The sequence below is a fragment of the Indicator indicator genome, chromosome 24 (genome assembly GCF_027791375.1).
Source record: "Indicator indicator isolate 239-I01 chromosome 24, UM_Iind_1.1, whole genome shotgun sequence".
Taxonomy (NCBI): Eukaryota; Metazoa; Chordata; class Aves; order Piciformes; family Indicatoridae; genus Indicator; species Indicator indicator.
Window position 1 is genome coordinate 13,289,331 of NC_072033.1, and position 20,395 is coordinate 13,309,725.

The window sequence follows — 20,395 nt, forward strand, 5'->3', positions numbered from 1 at the left end:
AAGGAGCCTGCTTACAGATTAGATGGGAAAGGGCTGGTGGCAGAAGGAAGCAAGGCATGCTGAAGCAGTGCAAAAGGCTGAGAGCACAGAAATGCATCCTGTGCACAATGCTGTGTGTTGATGAGGATGAACTAATTACAGAGTCTTCACCTGGAACAGCAGCAGCATGGCTGTGAATGCCACCACACTCCTAAAAGAGGCAGAAAAGTCAAACAGCAATGCTAGTAAAAGGTCTAGAATGTGACTGCTCACCCCAGATGAGCCAAAGCAAGGCTGACAGCTCCCAATTGCTAATGAGAGCCAAGTGCCCGCGCCCAGCCCTCTGCTCCCACTAACAGCATGAGCCCTGTGACCTGGGTTGAGCTGTCACCCAGCTTGTCCTTCCCCTTGCACACGCATCTTCGAAAAGGAACAAAAAGAACTTAGAATATGGTGGCCTCCATTTCACTTTGCTGTGTGGAATTTCACTGTAAGCCAAAGCCACAGACAGACCTGCTCCCAGAAATGAAGTTTTTAAACTCCACTGTATCTGTCTCTGCAGTGGCAGACTCCTGGGATTCTGACATGACTCTCTTAGAGAAATGCCAGAAGCAAAATAAGAAAAGGACAAGGACAGAGCATCTCATGACAGACTGTTACTCAGGGTAAAGTCTCAGCACTGAAGAGCTGCAATTAGAGCTGGTTTTAGCCACGGGCTCAGTCCCATTGCTCTTCTCACTTCTCCTCAGCAATCCCTCTGTTGTTTGGAGTCTGAATGTCTTTGTAAAAGCCATCTATTTTTGTCCCCAGCGGTCAAATAGCCAAGACAAACATTTGAAGGAAAGAATCTCATTTCAGATGTAAAGGCTGATGTAAAATACTTGTTTTAAGGTTGGTCAAACACACCTATCAACAGTGAGAGGTGGCTGTGCAGTGAAACTCTTCAAGCAAGGTTCTATGTGCAGAAAGCTGATTTTTAACCATTTGATTCACAGCTGTATTTTTAGTCAAGGTTTTGAGAAATTATCTTAACTCTGTGAAAATGTCCAGCTGAAGACAGGTGAGGAGTGTTCACCTGAAAGCCTCCTACCCATGGCCATGCACCCAATTGCTGCTCTTCAGGCTGCAGACACCGCTGACAGCAACATCTCATTTAATGTGCTCATGATTTCTACTATACAGTTGAGAAGGACATAGATAATTGCACCCCTCAGAAGGACATAACCTACAGCCTTTCCATGCACACACAGCTACAATGGGTAAATCAGGAACAGATCATCTGGCAGACAAGTCCTTCCCTGAGAAGATTTGTAAACAGTTCACGGCATCCCTTTTGCCAGCACTTCACAGAGATTTGCAGGTCGTTGGGGCTGTTCAACCTGGAGAGGAGAAGGCTCTGGAGAGACTTTAGAGCAGCATTTCAGTATCTGAAGGGGACCTACAGGAAGGCTGGGGAGGGACTGTTTAGAAAGGCTTGTAGTGATAGGATGAGGACAATGGTTTGAAACTGGAGCAGGGGAGATTTAGGTTGGACATCAGGAGGAAATTCTGAACAATGAGGGCGGTGAAAGACTGGAACAGGTTTCCCAGAGATGTGGTTGAGGCCCTGTCCCTGAAGACATTCAAAGTCAGACTCGATGTGGCCCTGGGCAGCTTGATCTAGTTGGAGGTGTCCCTGCTGACTGCAGGGGTTGAACAAGATGATCTTTGAGGGTCCCTTCCAACCCGATGCAGCTTGTGAATCTATAACTGCTCTGCTGAATAATGTTCACCTCAAACTGCTTCTGAGTTGCTGTCCTTTCAGATCAGCTTATTTTAAATAGGGGGAAAAAATACCTCTTGCATCTGTTACAGAAAGGTGAGGTGTCACTGCAAGATGATATTCTACTGAATGCAAATGAATCTGAGCAGCAAAAGGGAAAAAAAGGCCCTCTGCAGTCATGCTAGACATTGCCACAAGCTGAATATTCAAGGGCACCATGGTCTGAAATCTGTACCTCCTCAGTTCTGTCCTGAGCAAGAGGCAGTGTAAAACCCTGCCATAGTATTTTTAAGCAGATCAAGCCACATTTATATTTCACACAAGATATACTGTAAAACAAAAAGCCCACAGAATTAGCTCAGCCCCTTCCCTTTCCCAAGAAAAAAAGAATAAAAAATCCAGACAGTGAAAACTTCCTGAATTAGAAGCTGAAGCAAATGACTTATCACATTTCCCTTGGTACCCATAGTCCTGACACTGAAGAACACCCATGTCTGGCTTCCCTACAGCAGGGTCTGTGCCTTGATCAGTTTGGGACCCAGCAGGCTCTTCTGGTCCCTCAACGGCCCTTCAGCAGCACAAGGTCACCACTGACTCAGACCAGTCTGCACTACTGACATGAATACAATGTCCAATAATCCCTGAGTCACTTCCACTATCATTCTTATTTGCTCCTCTGCCAAAACCACTACCAGCAAAATCTCCTTGCTGCATGAATTATGAGCATCAAACAGAAATGAGCTGTTTCTCCAGCAGCTTTCACACGTTTCTCCTCCAACACAAACTTTCCACAGAGCACTAACTCACTGGCTGCACAGGAATCAAAAAACATTATCTTGGGACAAGTGAAAAACATGTTCCACTTGAAACTTGCTTTGTAGTTGCTGACACTGAATTTGATCCCCAGATTTTGCACAAAGCCTTTTCTTTGCAACACTTCAAGCTAGCTGGGCTTTGCTTGTAAATGCTGCCTTCGAAGTCTTGAAGTTTGTGTCAAACACGAACCCTCCATCTCCAGGGAGGATGCAGTTGTTCTACCATCATGCTCAGAAGTACCCTGTCTTCTCAAACAAGAGAGGAAGACAAATGACTTTGGTAAGATGGAGCTTTTTTCCTCACAGTCTAAGTATTTGAACAGTTTGCAGAAGGAGAAGATTTTCAAGTCTTGAAGCTAGAGCAAAGTCTACAAATAAATCAGGGCATTGTTCTCCCTTCCTTAGCCCCCAGGCATACCCTTCTGCCACCATTTCTGTGAGTCTGAACACTTCCACACACTCAGAGTATCCTCTAAACATCCTCCCAACTTTACCACCAACAGCCTGGAGCTTGTTTAAAAGGAAACACTCAGCTGCCTTTCACCCAAATATTCCAGGTGGCATTTACTGCTCAACACAACCTAATGTCAAACTTTTAAGTTTTAAATAGCCTTAGAAAAACTTGGCTTCAGCAATTAGCACTTCATAAGGGGCAGTGGGAGTTTGAAGACTAAAATACAGAAGTAATAAAATTGCAGCTTCCCACGCTACACAGGAAAATAAATTCTTAGTGGAAAAGATACGAGGTAGATGGGAACTAAAGAAAACACAAATTAATTGTCTATTTAGCATAGCTTTTATTGTTACATCTTCCCTTTCTGCCTAGTTTTATGCTGCAATCTAACAGTTCTTGACTTCATGCCCAGTTATGAAAGCCCCCTAGAGACACCTCAAGACAGCTTGAATCACATCAGTAGGGAGCAGGAGTCTTCACTTGTGAGTATCTGGACAGGCAAAATCTCAACATGGCTCAAGAAGGGTTTTATCCAAACCACTTTATCCAAGCTACGCTAAACATTAAATGACAAGTAGGAATTTGCTGTTGGAGGTAATGAAAAAATATTACCACTATAATACAGTAGCAACAGGCTACTGTGAAACAAACAAACCAAAACCAAAATGTCCAACTGGGACTACAATTACATGGAAGCATGTCAGAGTCCTTCACAGCAGGCTATTGATGGTCACACTCAACATCAGAAGAGGCTATATACCAGAAAAGAATTCCTGCATTTAAACTATTAAGTGTTCAGATGTTCTTTGGGAAGGGAGCTCTTCATGGAAGTGACTAATTAAAGTCTTGCTTCACTTGACTTTAGCTGTCAGCAATGCTATCAAGATGCTTCCCTTCTGATAAACCCAAGGGCACACTCATATTTCCTTTCCAGGATCCTGCAGACCAGTTCAACATGCACCCACCTCAACTCCTGAACTTCTCTTCTGTCATCTCCTCAAGCAGGGATTTATTTTTGGGAGGCAATCATCCATTGGATACCACTTGCTGCAACTATTTGAGGCAACCACCTTGGAGTGTAATTCAGCCTGCAGCAGGCGAGAGTGCATGGGTGCTAGAGAAGAGCACAAGCTAGGGAGAGGTGTCAGATCTCACTGGTTTACAAATGTGAGCTCTGATGAGTTACCAACTGGGATCATTCTGGAATTAGCCTTCGGTAACTTCAAGCACTGATTAAACAGGCCATCAATTAATTTGCTCGTATCAAATATACTCTGAGGGAACAGATTACTGAATAGTACTATACACTTTTTTTTTTATACCAGCAAAAAAAGCATTCCACTTCTCTGGCCAAAATTAAATGCAGAGGGTGATTTCTCATGCTAAGCAGCGCTCCAGACTTCAGGTCCTGAAAACGGTGACACAAATTGGTGCTGGAACAGTGTGCCACTTCTTCTCCTTAGCATTTTTCCTGAAATGCTGGCTCCATACCATTTGGCAGACTTTCAATCACTGATCTAAAAATTAAGTGCCTTGTTCTCATTTATCTTTCCAGCAGAAGGAGGCCTCACTGTAATGTATGAGCAGGCATTAACTATTTGCTCACTGTAAGCTGTCTGGCACAAGGGACACAAAAATCCAAGAATCTACAGGCAGTTACCACCTACTGTTCAACGCAACTGGCAGGTCCCTACAACTTCACAAGTCTGTCAAGAAGGCATGCTACAGAGGGGCTACAGTAAATCAGAACAACCTCAGTGCCTACACAAGCATCAACTGTCTTGATTTCCCCTCCCTCCTTTTAACATGAGTATGTCAAGAAAGTTCTTCACTGCTGCGAAAGCAATGGATGAAATTCACTGACTGTGGGATTTCATGCAAGATTAAAGACACAGATATTAATCTTTCAAAGGATTTGAAGAATAAGTCTCAGCTGCACAAGCCTCTGCTTTTAATGCATCTTAATTATTTAGGCAATGTGCTAGCAAAACACATCATGGGCTGCAGCTTCCAGCACATGTCAAAACAGCACAGCAGCTAGAACCTCCCAAAGCCAAGTGTAGAGGATCCATGATCAGGGCACATCTGGAGACATCTGTTTCAGGCCACCTCATTTGGACAGTCGATTATTTCCCACAAAGAATTAACACTCAACTTTCACTAGATCATCAAATGCTTCAGAGGCCAAATCAACTTAAGGCACAGTGCAAGCCAAGCAGTTAAAAAGGTTAAATGAGTACAATCACATCATCACCTTTTGTGACGGGAACTGGAAAGAAGTATTGCCATAAAATTCTCTCAGAGAAGACCCAGGCCTCCTCAGATGACATGTTGGGCAAGGCTTGACCTTACTTTCACAAATGTGGAGTTTTATGGCTACTGAAAGTGAAACATCTTCCTGCTACAATGCCTGTGAGGATCTGAGTTATTTTTCTAGGGAGCTCTGCTTGTTTGTTTAAAATAAAGGTCATGACACCAGAGCAGTGCATCCGTCCTATGCCTGCAGGACTACTGGCAGGCAATGTGTGCCAGTCTCCTTCCTGCCCTGCTCCCTGTCAGACACACCAGGAAGGCCATGTCTGACCTGGAAATTTCCCTCTGTCCTGCATCTGCAGAAAGGACAACTGCCAAGACTTCTCCTCCCAGCTTAGCAAGGCTTTTATCAAGCTGCCACAGGATCACAGTTTGATGGGCTTCTTGGGAAGCTGCTCCTCCACCTGTAGCACTGACTGATGGGAGTTTCACCCCCCAGTGGCTGCTGAGGTTGCTGCTCATCTCTAGCAAGAACTGCCACAGTTTTATTACTCAACTACCTCTTCTGTCAGGCTGTGGTTACACATGCAGTGTTGGATCCTGCTGCTTCAGCAAGGACCATCCTCAAGCATTAGCACTTCCAGCAGCTAATTCCTGTGACCACTATGGAAAAGACATACCCACAGCTTCAGACACACAACTGCTCCTTCAGCAGCTAAGAGGCATCTTTGCTTTGGTTTCTCACTCTCCCCACAGTTCAGAAATTCCTCCCCTTCTCCACTTCTCAAGAGCCTGTAAGACTCAGGGGGAAGCTTTGCTGTTGCCAACATGACAAAAATCCCCCAAACAGAAACCAATTTCGAAGAATTAAAGCAAACATCCAGATCTCCCTGGCTACTCTGGCTTCCCAGACATAACCACACAGCAATTGTGCAGAGCTGCTACCAACAGAGCAAAGATTTTACAGCTGCAGGAACATCAATAACATTGGCATCCCTGGTCTGCTCTTAACCAAGAACTGCACTTTATCAATCCTTACTGTAATCCTTAAAAGGCTCAAGAAAACCTTGGTGTTACAGCCAGCACAACCATATAACCTCTGCATGCTGTCATTGCCCTCAGCTCTGTAGGGAAGTCATACCAAGGAAAAAAAATCCATGCAAAGCTGTGCTCTTTGTTATAAGTGGTCATTAAAAGGGGTTTTAAACAGAGCAATGCATGTTAATCTTCTGAGCTCCATGATTACATTTCCTGGTTTAGCCCCAGTATCAATTTTAAGTATGAATAACCTTATTCACTACCAAAATCATCCTCAGTACCATAAACACTTAACCTAAACAAAGAAAGTGACAATTGTGTCTGTGTCACTCTGCAGCACTCAACTTCAGGAAGTCCAAACTTGAAAATGCTTTTGGGACTTGGAAAGCAGCTGACCAGTCCAGCAACCACAAAGACAAGTTACCTTGCTGCTTTTCTTCAGCAACAAAATTAGAAACCAAGCTAAAAGGACAGTCCATCTGGACAAGGGAAATTTAAAAAGAAGAAAAAAAAGCAAAAAAGAAGCATCACTTAGTTACAGAAAACACTTGCTTGCCAGAGACTTGATTAAGGGAAAACACAGCAGAGGGGCTTTTTTTTTTCCCCTTCTTTAAGTGATTTTGCTTTAATTTTGTTAAGTAAGAATACCAAAATACCTCTGGACATGGTAAAATAAATCATGTCACTGAGCTTTGAAGCACTGGCTAGCTGCACAAATCAGCTATAAAGTACACAGTTGGACACTGTGGTTTTTTTTCAACTCCTTTTTTAAGAAAAGTAATTTGTCAGAAAACATTGATCCTTTTATACCAAATCCTTTTTGCTAGAAATCTGAGGTTCCACCATGAAGGGTGTGTGGGTCTGTAACAGAATTTCCCTCCAGTCTGACATATCCTTTCCTCCTCTCTCCCTTGCTCCTAAGGACTCCATTCACCTGAGGATTAACAACTAATTGATTTATTCAGGATCACTTAGCCTGAGCAAAGCAGAAGTCCTGAAGAAGTAAAATTGAGAATACCTGGAGCAAGGGTATCCTGAAGCGAAGGGATCTTGGTACAGCATCACTCAGTGTACTAAAGTCATGGAACACAAATGGAACTGGCATGTTCCATGGAGACCAGCTAGCTAACACTAGATCAGTATGGGAACAGTCTTCTGTTACTAGAGACTGAGAGATTTGCTTACTGGTATATTGGCATCATTAAAGTATCTGAAGCCTTCACACTTACATCTGAATGCAAAATGAAGGCTTAAGACAGCTTCATTTTCAAAGGCTTTAGACTACATCATCGACGGTATTAGGCTAGAGATGTTTTAAACTATCTTAACACTTAAGAGTATTAACCTTTATTCAACAAAAAGTCTTAGTCTCTCCACTTATTTCCAGGTCCAGGAGAGCTGCAGAAGGTCTGGTCTATTTCCCAGCAGTCCACACCAGTTCCCTACCTGCTATATCCAAAAGTGAGGCTTGGTGTCACAAACCCACAGTCCAATGCTGCTCTCTGAGGGAAAGGAAGCAACAGCAAAGAAGATGGGAGAGAAAATTTAAAGCTTTCTGAAGAAATACTGAGCTACAGAGATTTCCGAGGCATTTCCCTTATTATCCTTACTCTCCATCCTCCAAGAGGTTCCTGATGCAGAGTCCCCAGAAGGAGCCCTTTTTACTACAGATGAGAAAAGCCTGGATGCACTTCGACTTTTTAAGCTACATTACCTGTTACAAACATTTATATTGACAGAGGAGCTGCAAGGAGATTTTAGAAGCATTTCAAATGTCATTTAAGCCACAGTGTTCTCTCTTTAAGGGAGATGCTGTGCCAGGAACACACCCAGCCTTGGAAATAGATCTCAAGGCATAACGAGGCTCAAACAGGTTTTCTGAAGAATTCAGTATGCTCAGACATTTTTCCAGCATCACACCTTCAATTATTAATTCCTCTTCCCTTCCTCCCAAGCAGAAATGCACATTGCAGCCTGACCTTAAACATACAGCAGCAGTAGAACAAATCCCACAGTCAAAGAGCCTGGATGAAGTTCTGTTAGTTACTTAGTTCATCCACAAAACTTTCAAGCAATGCCTCAGTTGACTAAGTGCTATGGTAGGAAAGGGGCCTCCAAGACAGACCAGGATGTTGAATTTACAAGTCTGAACGCTCTCATGGAAAAGTGGATTTCAGGTTACATTACTTCAGTCTCCATTAAGGGCTATGACCTAAGCAATTCAACATAAACAACAGCAACTCATTCTACTTCCCACTCACCACAAGTTGCATTTAAAAGCCTTATGTCACAGAAAGCCTGCTGTATACAAAAATACAGCAAAGATGAGATTTTGACAGCAAGTTGTGGCAGTAAGTGCTTTGCAATCAATGTCAATGTGCACCAAAGTGAAAGCAGGTGGTGAACAATGACCCTGTTACCAAGGGGAAGACAGCAGAAATCTATTCTCTTCTGCAGCAGATCAAAGAGTCAAGCCACTGAACTACCATTTCCAATTTCAAACACTGCAAACAAACTTTAAAATCTTCTGTTTTGTTGGGGCTTTCCCCTGGTTGTTATACAGGGAAGTTGGAAAGGTTTCTAAAATCTACACACACAGGGCTTGCTGCAAATCACAATGGTGGTTTGAAACAGCCATGAACTCAGGGAGGTTTGCAGTAAGCTTCTGATTGTCTTCCTCATGCAAATGGTACAGAAGATTCAAGATCACTTAACAAACAATCAAAAAGATAAGCAAGCTGCTCCTGGGCTTACTTTTAAAATGACTGTATGTTTGATTACAAAGTGACAAAATGAACCATTTTCCCTTAATAAAGATGTCACAAGTAGGAAAGTATTTCCTGGGAAGAACATAATAAATATGCTGGAAAGGTAATGCTTGAAAGAAACACAATTAACAGAACATTAACAGTTCTTGGCAGATGGCTGAAGGAAAAGGAAATCCACGCAGGGGACATCAATGTTATGAATCAAGACAGGTGACATTTAAAACAAATGAATAAAACATCACAAAAACCTGTCTCTTTTTATAAATCATACTTCACAGTGAAATTACATCTAGGTACCATATTTTACTTCTTCCTCAATTAGCAAGAGGTACCATAGCAGCATGATTTCAGGTGTGGACATTAGAATAATAGAATGAGTTAGGTTGAAAGGGACCTCAGAGATCATCTACTCTCCACTAGACTCAGCTGCTCAATGCCTCCTCCGACCTGACCTTGAACACCCCCATCTACAACCTCTCTGGGCAGCCTGTTCCAGTCTCACCATTCTTGTACTTCTTTCTAAGATCCAGTCTAACCCTGCTCTCCCACAGCTTCAAACCATTCCCCCTTGTCCTGTCTCCAGACACCCTCCTGAAAAGTCCCTCTGCAGCCTTCCTGTAGGATCCCTTCAGGTATTGGAAGGCACCTCTAAGGTCCCCTCAGAGTCTCTAATCTGAATGACCCCAGCTCCCTCAGCCTATCCTCACAGAAGAGGTGCTCCAGCCCTCAGATCATCTTTGTGGCCTCCTCTGATCTCATTCCAACAGATATGTCCTTCATATGCTGGGGACACCAGAACTGGATGCAGGATTCAGGCTGCAGTCTCACCAGAGCAGAGTCCAGGGGCAGAATCTCCTCTCTTGCCTTCTGGGCTGCATGAGCACACTGCCAGCTCTTGCTGAGCTTCTCATCAATCAGTACACCCAAGTCTCTTCAGAGCTGCTCTCAACCCACTCTGCACCCAGCCTGTTGTCTGTTCTGGACTGCTTGCTGTTGCCAGTTAAAAACAGTCCTTTTATTTGAGTTTTGTTCCCCCTATCCCCTGCAATTGTGGGACTAATGCTCCCCCAGTGCAGGCAAGCTTTACTGCTGGTTCAGCACAGCACAAAGCAGTTCACTTCTTTCCCAACTAGGAACCTGCCCTAGTGCTGTAGGGCCTAGGCAGGGATATCTATCAGCCATCCCAGAGCTGGATTTACCTCTCAAACTGAGACTTGGCTAAGAAGTTCACTTCACAATCTAAGTAAGATTATTGGAAGAAATCAGTGCCTGAGAAGTATTTTTTATTCCAGCTACTTCTGGGAAAACAGAAGTTCATGACAGATGAAGGGAAGAAACTTTTGGACAGAGAAATCCCTGAAGATTCAGTCTAAGTGTTCATTTTAGTCTCAGAAAAATATGTGATTGAAACGAGCTCCACTTTAACCAAACATTTCTTTTTTCTTCTAGGCAAAACTACATGCATCCAAATGCATTTCTGGAACAATCCATCTTCATCACACTAAGGTCAGAATAACTTTCTCTCTTGGAAAAGAAAGGATGTATTGCAGCTTTCACAGTAACTCAATACAAGTCTCAGTATCGTTTGATTCTGGAATAATCCCTTTAAATGACCTGCAAATGTGCAGACTCCAGTGAAGGTTTTTTTGCTCCTATCTGAGTGGATAGACTTTCTGGAGTCTTAGCAACCAGCTCAGATTATTCACTCGAGTAATTTGGGTGGGAAAAAGGAAGAACAGAAAGATTACTGTAGAGCCCTGCATCTGACACCTTTACCAAGCTGCTTAAGAAGACAGAAGTAAAAAGAAGATAAAGCTGGGAAGATCACAGCAGAGTCAGGAAACACTGCAAAATGATTGGCTGAAAAAAGTCACCCAACAGCAGCTTACCCACGTAATGCAGGCTCTTTTACTCTATCACCTGCCTTACCCAGGTCTCCTCATCATGCTTTCTTCCTACTGCTAGAAAAGACCCCAAAACCACTGCCAACAAAACAAGGGGTAATTATTTTGCCTGTCATCATTTTCAAGCCTGCAACTGTACAGAAAATGCTCCAAAGTTTTGAATCGATCAAACTTTTAGAAGGACAAAAAGGCAGCAAAGCTTTTAAAGTGTCGCTGTTAGACTGCTAATAAATGCTAGCCAAATGAATGTTCAAGAGAAACCAGAAGACATTGAATGTTCCAGGTACTGTAGACAACAAGCTGTTCACAAGACAAATGACACCTTCACAGACAGAATACTATAAATTAGAGGCTTTGGTCATTGTAAAACAGTGTGTGTTTACTGTTATTGATAAGCAATAAATCACCTGCCCGCCAACAGTTCCTCCTTATAAATCACTTCCAATGAAAGAAACAGATGGTTCCAGCATGCAGCCATTCTTCACCACAGCCCTGAGCTGGGAGTAGAAATACACTGTGCTGAGCCATGCTCATTTTTAACTGTAGTTGTTCTGCAGCGGTGTAGGGGAAGCAGGATGGCAATGCAAGAGCCATAGCACTGTGCACAGTGAGATATCAGATGCAGCTTCTGCAGGATCCTGGCAGGGCCGAGCTGCATGCAGAGCTGCAGTGTGTATCAGCCATGGCATGTCCCTGGTTTGGACTCCAGCATGCAGCAATCCATCGTGGCTGGCATTCTCACCACTCAGACCACACCTGGTATGTGTAAGCAGACTGATCTGCAGGAACCATCAGGCTGGTGTCTGTCACCAGTATGATCCTAATGTGATCTGACTTGCTTTGAAGGGATGAAACTTTCTAAAAACTCTTCAGTAAGAACTTCAGTCTCTTCCTATTACGCCAATCCCTCATTTGTCTAACTAAAAGGAAAAGGATTCACATTTGTGATTTTCCTGCAAACCAACAGCCATTTGTCCAACTGAACAAGATGGAGACACTGTTAGACTAACACACTGCCCTTCTCTGTTGGTAAAGTGGCTTTACTTATTTATTTTTAAATCTCTGTTTCCAATATAATGCTTCAAACTACTAAGTAAAGGCTTAGAAATGAGGATGTTCATAAAATCCAGTATATCTCAGATGAGAGCAGCACAAGAAACCATTACCAGTGCTCAGAAAATGGTATTTTTCTTTACTGCTTCAAGAAAAATAATTATTTCTGTGCTCAGGTAAGAGCAAGGCTTGCTTTTTTTCTTACAGCTATAATGTAAATGAAAAGATCTAAGTAGCAGCTGTTAAAAGTTCTGGCTAGAAGACACAAGAATTATCATGGTTTCCTATCAAGTATAGGATAGGAAACCAAAATTACTCAAAGTTATTCAAAATTACTCAAAGGAGGCTGCAGCAGTGATACCAGCCCTTGCAGTGCAGAAACTCAAGAACTCCAAAAGATGTGAACAGACTTGGAGAAACTGGGCTTCATTAAAATTTAAGTATTTTCTCGATGTTCTGCTTCAAGAGTTTGCCAGACTATTGCTTTCTCTATTATCTGAACTGCAATCACAGTCAGGAAAAATGTTTCCATGGCTCACTCCTTTGTCCCACTGGCTTGGTGAACATTCAGCTCCCTGGCAGGAGTCAGGGTAAAGAAGAGAAACAGTGGAGCAAGAGATTCTATACAAAACCAAAGAACACAGTAAACAGTGCACAGACACTTTTGAAATAAAGATGCCTCATTTCAAGCTGTGCCCAACAACTTTGGAAGCATCAGGCTAGACAGCTGGTAAATGGAAAGAGAGCTGTAGCAGTGAGATCAAACCCAGTCCTTCCTCCAACTCCTGTCCTTCCCTGCCCCTCTCTGTCTAGCAGATGAGGTGAAGACAAGAGCTGTTTGCACTTGAGGGCTCCAACTCTGCAGCCCTGAAAAAAAGCAGCAGCTGATCAGCACCTGCATTCTTCCCCCCAGTCTGAGACAACTGATACCTCCTGCTCATCCTTCCTTCTTTCACCCTGCAAAAACTTCAGGAGCAACAAATCAAGGTCTTCCCAAAGGAAGCAAGGTACTTCTTAGGAAAGAGATATAAACCTTGTTTCTGAATGTCAGCTTCCTTCCCAGATTGCTAGAGCAGAAAATGACTGCTGCTGATGGCTGCAGATCTCCATTGAGGTCCTAGGGGTGAATTACAATGCTTTCCTTCAAAAGCTCAGCTATCAATTCATGTGCTTCCAGCCAAGCACACACAGCAGGAGCAGCTGAAGACAATCTAAAAGTGTCTGCACCATATAAGCTCTTGTAGGACTGCCTTACACAGGGCAGGAATTGTCAGCAGCTACACAACTGCTGGAATCAAAAAGTCCTTGGAGCAAATGGCTTCAGCGCCTTGTGTAAAGCCTGTGGCAAGATTTGATGTCCTGCAGCCCTCTTGCTCTAGCATCTGTTAGAAGTTCAGGTCCAGTTTGACTCCACATCTAAAACCAGCTCAGAGGGTACTTGATTTGCATAGATTCACTGATATATAAAAAAATATGAATTAGTTACAGCAAAATGTAAGCTTAACTCTAAAGTTATTAATAAAACAGCAGCTGATCACGATGGTAAAATTCAAGACTGACAGGGACTCCACTGCCACTGGCCCTCACCAGTGAAACCACACTCATGAAATAAAATTGGAAAGGTTTCAATATTGGCATAGTTACCATAAGCCATGAATGTCTGGCACCTGCTAATTTGCTACCAAAATAGGCTGTCAGTAAAAGGATTAGTGATAGAACACACAACACTCATGACTGGATGATCCACCAACACGTGCTACAATAGCTTTGGCAAGACTGGAGGCCCTTCAAACAGGGCCAGAACTAAACCACCTCAGTGATTCCAGTTTAGTCACAAGTAGTAGTAGAACACTCACCTGCTCAGACCAGTTAAAAGGCTTTTAAAACAGGAACAAGCAAGCAGTTTGTTGTGTCTAAGGGCAGGAAACATTGCCCAATTAATTGTGCTGTATGTTACAGTACTACTGAAAGATGAAAGTGAAAAAAAAAAGAAGTATGACATTGTCTAAACAAATCTTCTAGCATTATTAATTCAAGTCTGTGACTAATGTTCACTGGCAAAATTAAATTCAACTACAAAAATTTTGAGCTCTGACTGCAGCAATTATGAATTCTGCATCCAATGCAGCCTGCCCATTACTGGCCTACCACTGCAGCATTTTCCTGTTATGGTTTGTTACAGGTTTCTTAAAAGCAAGAATTTTTCTCTATAATTGTTATTATTTTCTCCCCACGTTATATAATTCATAATGTTCTTGGAAACATTCTTTGTAATCAAACTGGCCTGAAATCTTTGGAGATCCTTTGCTCAAACATGAGTGGGGATAAACATGAACCAGCACCAGAACAAGAGGACACAGTCTCAAGCTGCGCCAGGGGAGGTTTAGGCTGGAGGTGAGGAGAAAGTTCTTCACAGAGAGAGTGGTTGGCCATTGGAATGTGCTGCCCAGGGAGGTGGTGGAGTCACCATCCCTGGAGGTGTTCAAGAGGGGATTGGACGTGGCACTTGGTGCCATGGTTTAGATAGGCATGAGGTTTAGGGTGACAGGTTGGACTCAATGATCTTTGAGGTCTCTTCCAACCTTCTTGATTCTATTCTATTCTATTCTATTCTATTCTATTCTATTCTATTCTATTCTATTCTATTCTATTCTATTCTATTCTATTCTATTCTATTCTATTCTATTCTATTCTATTCTATTCTATGAACAACAGCAGGCATTGACTAATCAGTTAATAGTAACTGAGAACTTCAAGGCTGAAATACAGTGCTGGGTTTGTGCCATCTCTGACCACAACCAGGACACAGCCAGAGCATCATGCTTGGGAGGACTGGAGTCTCCAGCTCTGCAGTGGATAGGGCTGACTCAGTCTAACCCTTATCCAGCATGACATTGCCTTTGTGATATAAATAGTGTCTTATTTGCCTGCTTCAGAGGAACAATGTTACTCAAGAAAAGGTCCAATGCTTTTGCCATGAGGGAAAAGAGCAAATATCATCTGGAATTTAATATTGCCTTTTTTGTTTTGTTTTTTTTTTTTTAAACGGGAGACTCCAGGTGCTAATCACATAGCAGGGAGAGGACTACAGAAGAGAAGACAAGACAAGGCATATTTATCTAGCCTGCAGTAGCACAAAGCAATAATATTTCAATCATTCCTTAATGCCCAGGAGGAACTAGAACTCACCCAGCATCTCCCTGATCTCATCTCTTCTTGAAATCCTGCAAATTCTATACACAAAGTCTGCTCCAAGCTGTCTACTCTGCTACTGCAGAAATAAGCCCTAGCTGCAGGCAGGTTGAGGACAGATGTATTTGATACACTTAAGGAACATATTTTTTTCTTATTCCAAAGTGCTTATTGCATAGAATCGTGGAATCACTAAGGTTGGGAAAAAACTCCAATATCACCAACTCCATGAATGGACTGAATGGACTGATGATGTCAATTAATAAACCATTAATAAACATGACTTTTAACCACAGCCAGCCATCAAATGGATCCACTATTTAGCCCAATGGGACAAATACCTAGTTTTAAGTCTTGGAATATGTCACACAATGTGAGGTTACTGCTCCTAACCCTCAAAGAAGGACTATAAAAGTACCCAGGTGTATTTATTAAGGTTGCTTTCAAGTTGCTTTTTTTTTAATTCTACAGAAAAGAGAGTAGTTCTGCTAGAAAATCTGCATGCAAGGTAGGTTGCTAGATTCATCCACAGCTGAACCAAAGAAATACGTAGAGCTGGGAAACAAAATTTCTACAAATTACTATATGAAGGTGACCCAAAGCCCAAGTTATTGCTAGCTTTTACTGCTTGCCTTTATTGCTTCCAGCACACTGCTAATCCATGCACATGGCAAACCTGATGGAAATCAGTAAACAGGGTCACATGTGTGGCAAACCCTTGCACTGCACACTCTAAAAATACTGGCAGGTCCTGTTTGCTGGCATGGCACTGACCTTTCCTCATGCCTTCTGCTGCCTGTGCAGCTCCAGGGGTGTAGCCTGCACCTAAAGCTCCCACAGCTCCCAGTGTGCAGGGTGGAATTCATTTTATGCAGGGGAAATAAGGGTAATTGCTAAACTTGTTATCAACCAATTTAGAAAGTAAAATAATTACAGCAAGTTTCCCCTTGGGCCATCTTCTGCAGACTACAAAAGACTTCTAAGATAGTCCAAACCAACCCATCTCCCCTGGGAAACACCACACATTGAAAATTAATTGTTTATCATTAAATTAAGTTGCAGCATGTAAGGTGAATGAGATAAATGAAGTATCTGACTTGACTGAGATTATGTCTTTGGCCCAGACCCTGTGATACACAGGCAGCTTGTACCTTCCCATCCTCAGGCTTTTTTTTTTGTTCATTCTTTTACTTTTAAACAGAAGTATGCAGATGATGGCTGGTTACAACTACAGAAAGTGAGTTTTCCAAAATGCCCCATTCCAAATGCATTAGCAATTAGAATCTTCTCAAATTTCCATTAGTCTGTCAAAACAGAGTAATCTTATAGCAGCTTTGTCTAAAACTCTTAAAGATTGTCACACTGATTGAATTTCAAAGTATAGACTTACAAATTCGTAGTCTCCATCCTGTGGTACTTTCCAATCAGATGAATTTTTTGTCTGGCCAGACACATTCTTCCCAAAGGTACTGATTTGATTCTCCTTCTCTTTCTGCTCAAAATATTCAAGGAACGATGGTCTGGCTGGCTGCATCGTTTCATCCCTCCCTGGAAATAAAAAACAAAAAACCCCAAAAACCAGTTATTTTGAAAAATATCCTTTCAGTTACACAGCCTTACATTACACCCCAGAGGGATTTCCTTTTTTTTACTTAGCACAGACTAAACCATGTAGCACTGCTAAAGTACTACTTTTCTGCAGCTTTTTGATCATAAAACTGACTGTACAGTGAGAAAACTGCAGAAGAGAAGCTTTAAGTCCACCATACAAGTGGATTACAATGCTGGAGGGCTTGCAACCCACCCATCAAGGAACGACACCAGGGAACCAAGCTTAAGGCACTGAAGAACTAAACTGCTACCAACTAGAAAGGTGGGGGTTTTGTCACCCCAGCCAGGTTACATGCACTGCAAAATACACAAAGTTCCATGAAATTGCCATCCAGATATCCAGAACTCCCTTGGCAGATAATGTCTCATCCTCAGACAAGTATATCAATTCCTTGGTCAGCTATGAGGTACTTTAGGAAGCTATTTGTCTGCAGACATGTTAAATACAGAAGAAATTTCTGCAAAATATGAGAACTGCTGGCAGGGTGGTTGGGTTCTGATAGCAAGAGACCTGTGTCTCCACACAGCTCGAAATGTCACCACACATTTTGCAAAGCCCTGCACGGCACTGCCTCTCCAGGGTCAGCTAAAAGCTCAAGCATGAACTGAATGCTTACATTTTTGCACCACAACCACTGGAGCAAAGACAATTTATTCTACCCCTGGCAGTAGTTCCCCTTTTTTAAAAAAACAAAACAAAAAACCCACAACAAACCCAAACCACACCCAAAAAAACCTCACTGTACAGAATCGGATCAAGAAAGACACCTTCAGACAGGCTGTGTGAAGGTCAGGCAGGGAACACATCCATGAAGCACAGAAGAGATGTGCTGCTGGGAATAATCACTGCAATACAACAGCAATCCAATTACTGCTAAGTGATAAAACATTTATCTAGGAGGAAGCAAACACCCCCTTCATACTCTGCTGCAGCCCAGCCTGTCTGAAGCAGGACGTGAGCTGTAGTGGCAAATCAAGGCAGTGCTTAACGCCAGCACATTTTGGAGAAACAGAGGAATTTGTAACAACCAGGACTGATCTACACACAGCTTACTGACAGCCAGCCCAGGGCTCAGTAATTCAGGCTTCCCAAGGAAAAGAAGAAAATTTAAATCAAGCTTCTACTCTATGTCTTGACAACAATTGTTTGCAGTGCAGGAGACTAAAACAGCGCTGGCTTAGTCAGGGGTTTTTTGTTGGGTTTTTTTTGGTTTGTTTGTTTTGTTAAAAGTTTGTTTGCTCACACTAGAGCTGAATTCAGAGCGTCCCTTAAAATAATCATGCTCATTTTCCTACATCTTGCAGTTTGGGGTAAAACAGACTATCTGGAAATTACTAACTACAACTACTGAACAACAGCCTGCTGTAGCATCACTGAATTATCAAAAGGCATTTCATAGATTCACAGAATGGTTTTGGTTGGAAGGGACCTTAAAGATCATCCAGTTCCAACAGCCCTGCCATGGGCAGGGACATCTCCAACTAGCCCAGGTTGCTCAAGGCCTCATCCAAGCTGGCCCTGAACACCTCCAGGGAGGGTCATCCACAACCTCCCTGCAACCTGTTCCAGTGTCTCACCACCCTCACTGCAGAGAATTTCTTCCTAATCTCCCCTCCTCAAGCTTCAATCCATTCCCTCTTGTCTTGTCATGACAAGCCCTTGTAAAAAGTCCCTTCCCAGCTTTCTTGTAGGCCCCCTTAAGGTACTGGAAAGCTGCTCTAAGGTCTCCCTGGAGCCTTCTCTTCTTCAGGCTGAACAGCCCCAACTCTCTCAGCCTGTCCCCATAGGGGAGATTCTCCAGTACCCTGATCATCTTTCTGGCTGCCTCTGGACCATTTCCAGCAGTTTCATGTCCCTCTTATGCTTGGGGCATCAGAACTGGGCATAATGCTCCCAGTGGGGTCTCACCAGAGCACAGGACAGAGTCCCTTCCCTGTCCTGCTGGTCACACTTATTTTGATGGAGCCTAGCATGTGGTTGCCTTCTGGGTTGCCAGCATCCACTGTCAGTTCATGCTGAGTTTATCATGAACTGACAGCCACAAGTCCTTTTCCTTGAGCCTGCTTAGCCACAATTTCCATTGTGCTTGAGAGCTAGAATAATTTTTTGAACTGTTACTATGTCTGAAATAGTTCTTTTTGGTGAGAATATATAGTGCTAGTAAGCAGTGCAGCATTTTTACTCTTTCTTTTCCTTTTTATGCTTTATTTGCTGCAGGCTTTTAGGTAGTGGGAACTTGGCATGAGTTTGTCTCTTTGATTTAAAGAGTGGAACATAATTTTATAATAAAGCAGATAAATATATTGCTTTCCTTGGGACACTGCAATATGATCAGATCCAAGTGAAACAGGATCTAGTTTGTCTAATATTGTAATCTGTCGTATTTTCTATGTTGAAGTGTCTCTGGCTTGTTCAAGTACCAAAAAAAAGGGCATTGGGAGAACGTAGAGCTGCCAACAGTGGCCTGAGGTGGGCTGTCTGGATTTTGGGTCAAGATGAATGAGGGATCTGGAGATAATAAAAGAATTGTGGGTGTGGATGTGTGGTTCTTGTCAATGCAGCACACGTTTCAGGAGAGTGTCTGGTGCAGAGGCAGACCAGAAACTACTCACAGAATCACAGAAACATTTAGGTTGGAAAAGACCCTTGGGATCACCAAGTCCAACCGATAACCCTACTCTACAAGGTTCACCCCTAAAACATATCCTCAAGCACCACATTCAAATGGCTTTTAAACACATCCAGGGTTGGTGACCCAACCACCTCCCTGGACAGCACATTCCAATGCCTGACCACTCTTTCTGTGAAAAAAGTTCTTCCTAATGTCCAGTTTAAACCTACCCAGTTGCAGCTTGAGGCCATTCACTCTTGTTCTATCACTAATTACCTGTGAGAAGAGATGAGGAACAGTCTCTCCACAATGTCCTTTCAGGTAGTTGTAGAGAGCAATGAGGTCTCCCCTCAGCCTCTTCTTTTTCAAACTAAGCAGCTCCAGCTCCTTCAGTTGCTCTACATAACATTTATTCTCCAGGCCCTTCCACAGCTCCCTTGCCCTCCTCTGCACTGGCTCCAGTACCTCCACATCTCTCTGGTACTGAGGTGCCCCAAACTGAATACAATACTTGAGGTGTGGCCTCACCAGCATGGAGTACAAGGGGACAATCACCTCCCTACTCCTGCTGGGCAGAGCATTTCTAATCCAAGCCAGGATGCCATTGGCTTTCTTGGCTGCCTGAGCACACTACTTGATCATATTCAGCTGCTTGTGCATTAGAACCCCCAAGTCCCTTTCTGCCAGGCAGTTTGACAGGTCTAGAGATGCCCAGATCCTCCTTTCTTCCTTTCTTGGAGACAGGTGTTACATTTGCTACCCTCCAGCCCATTGCCACCTCCCCAGTTAGCCAGGACTTCAGGTAAATAATGGAAAGTGGCTTGGCGAGCACATCTGCCAACTCCCTCAGGTGTAGCCCATCCAGCCCCACAGACTTGTGTGTGTCTAAGTGGTGTAGCAGATAACTCACCACTCCCTCATTTATTGTGATGACCTCATTCTGATTCCCCTCCC

General features: G+C 43.0%; 1 protein-coding gene across 1 annotated transcript in view; it reads right to left on the reverse strand.

Annotated features, from left to right (window-relative positions):
* The window catches only part of STK4 (serine/threonine kinase 4), a 46,860-nt gene that overhangs the window by 2,544 nt on the left and 23,921 nt on the right, over nt 1–20,395 (reverse strand). Inside the window, exon 10 of the mRNA XM_054391795.1 lies at nt 16,609–16,766. Coding sequence (XP_054247770.1) covers nt 16,609–16,766 — 158 coding nt within the window. The remainder of the gene's footprint in view (nt 1–16,608; nt 16,767–20,395) is intronic.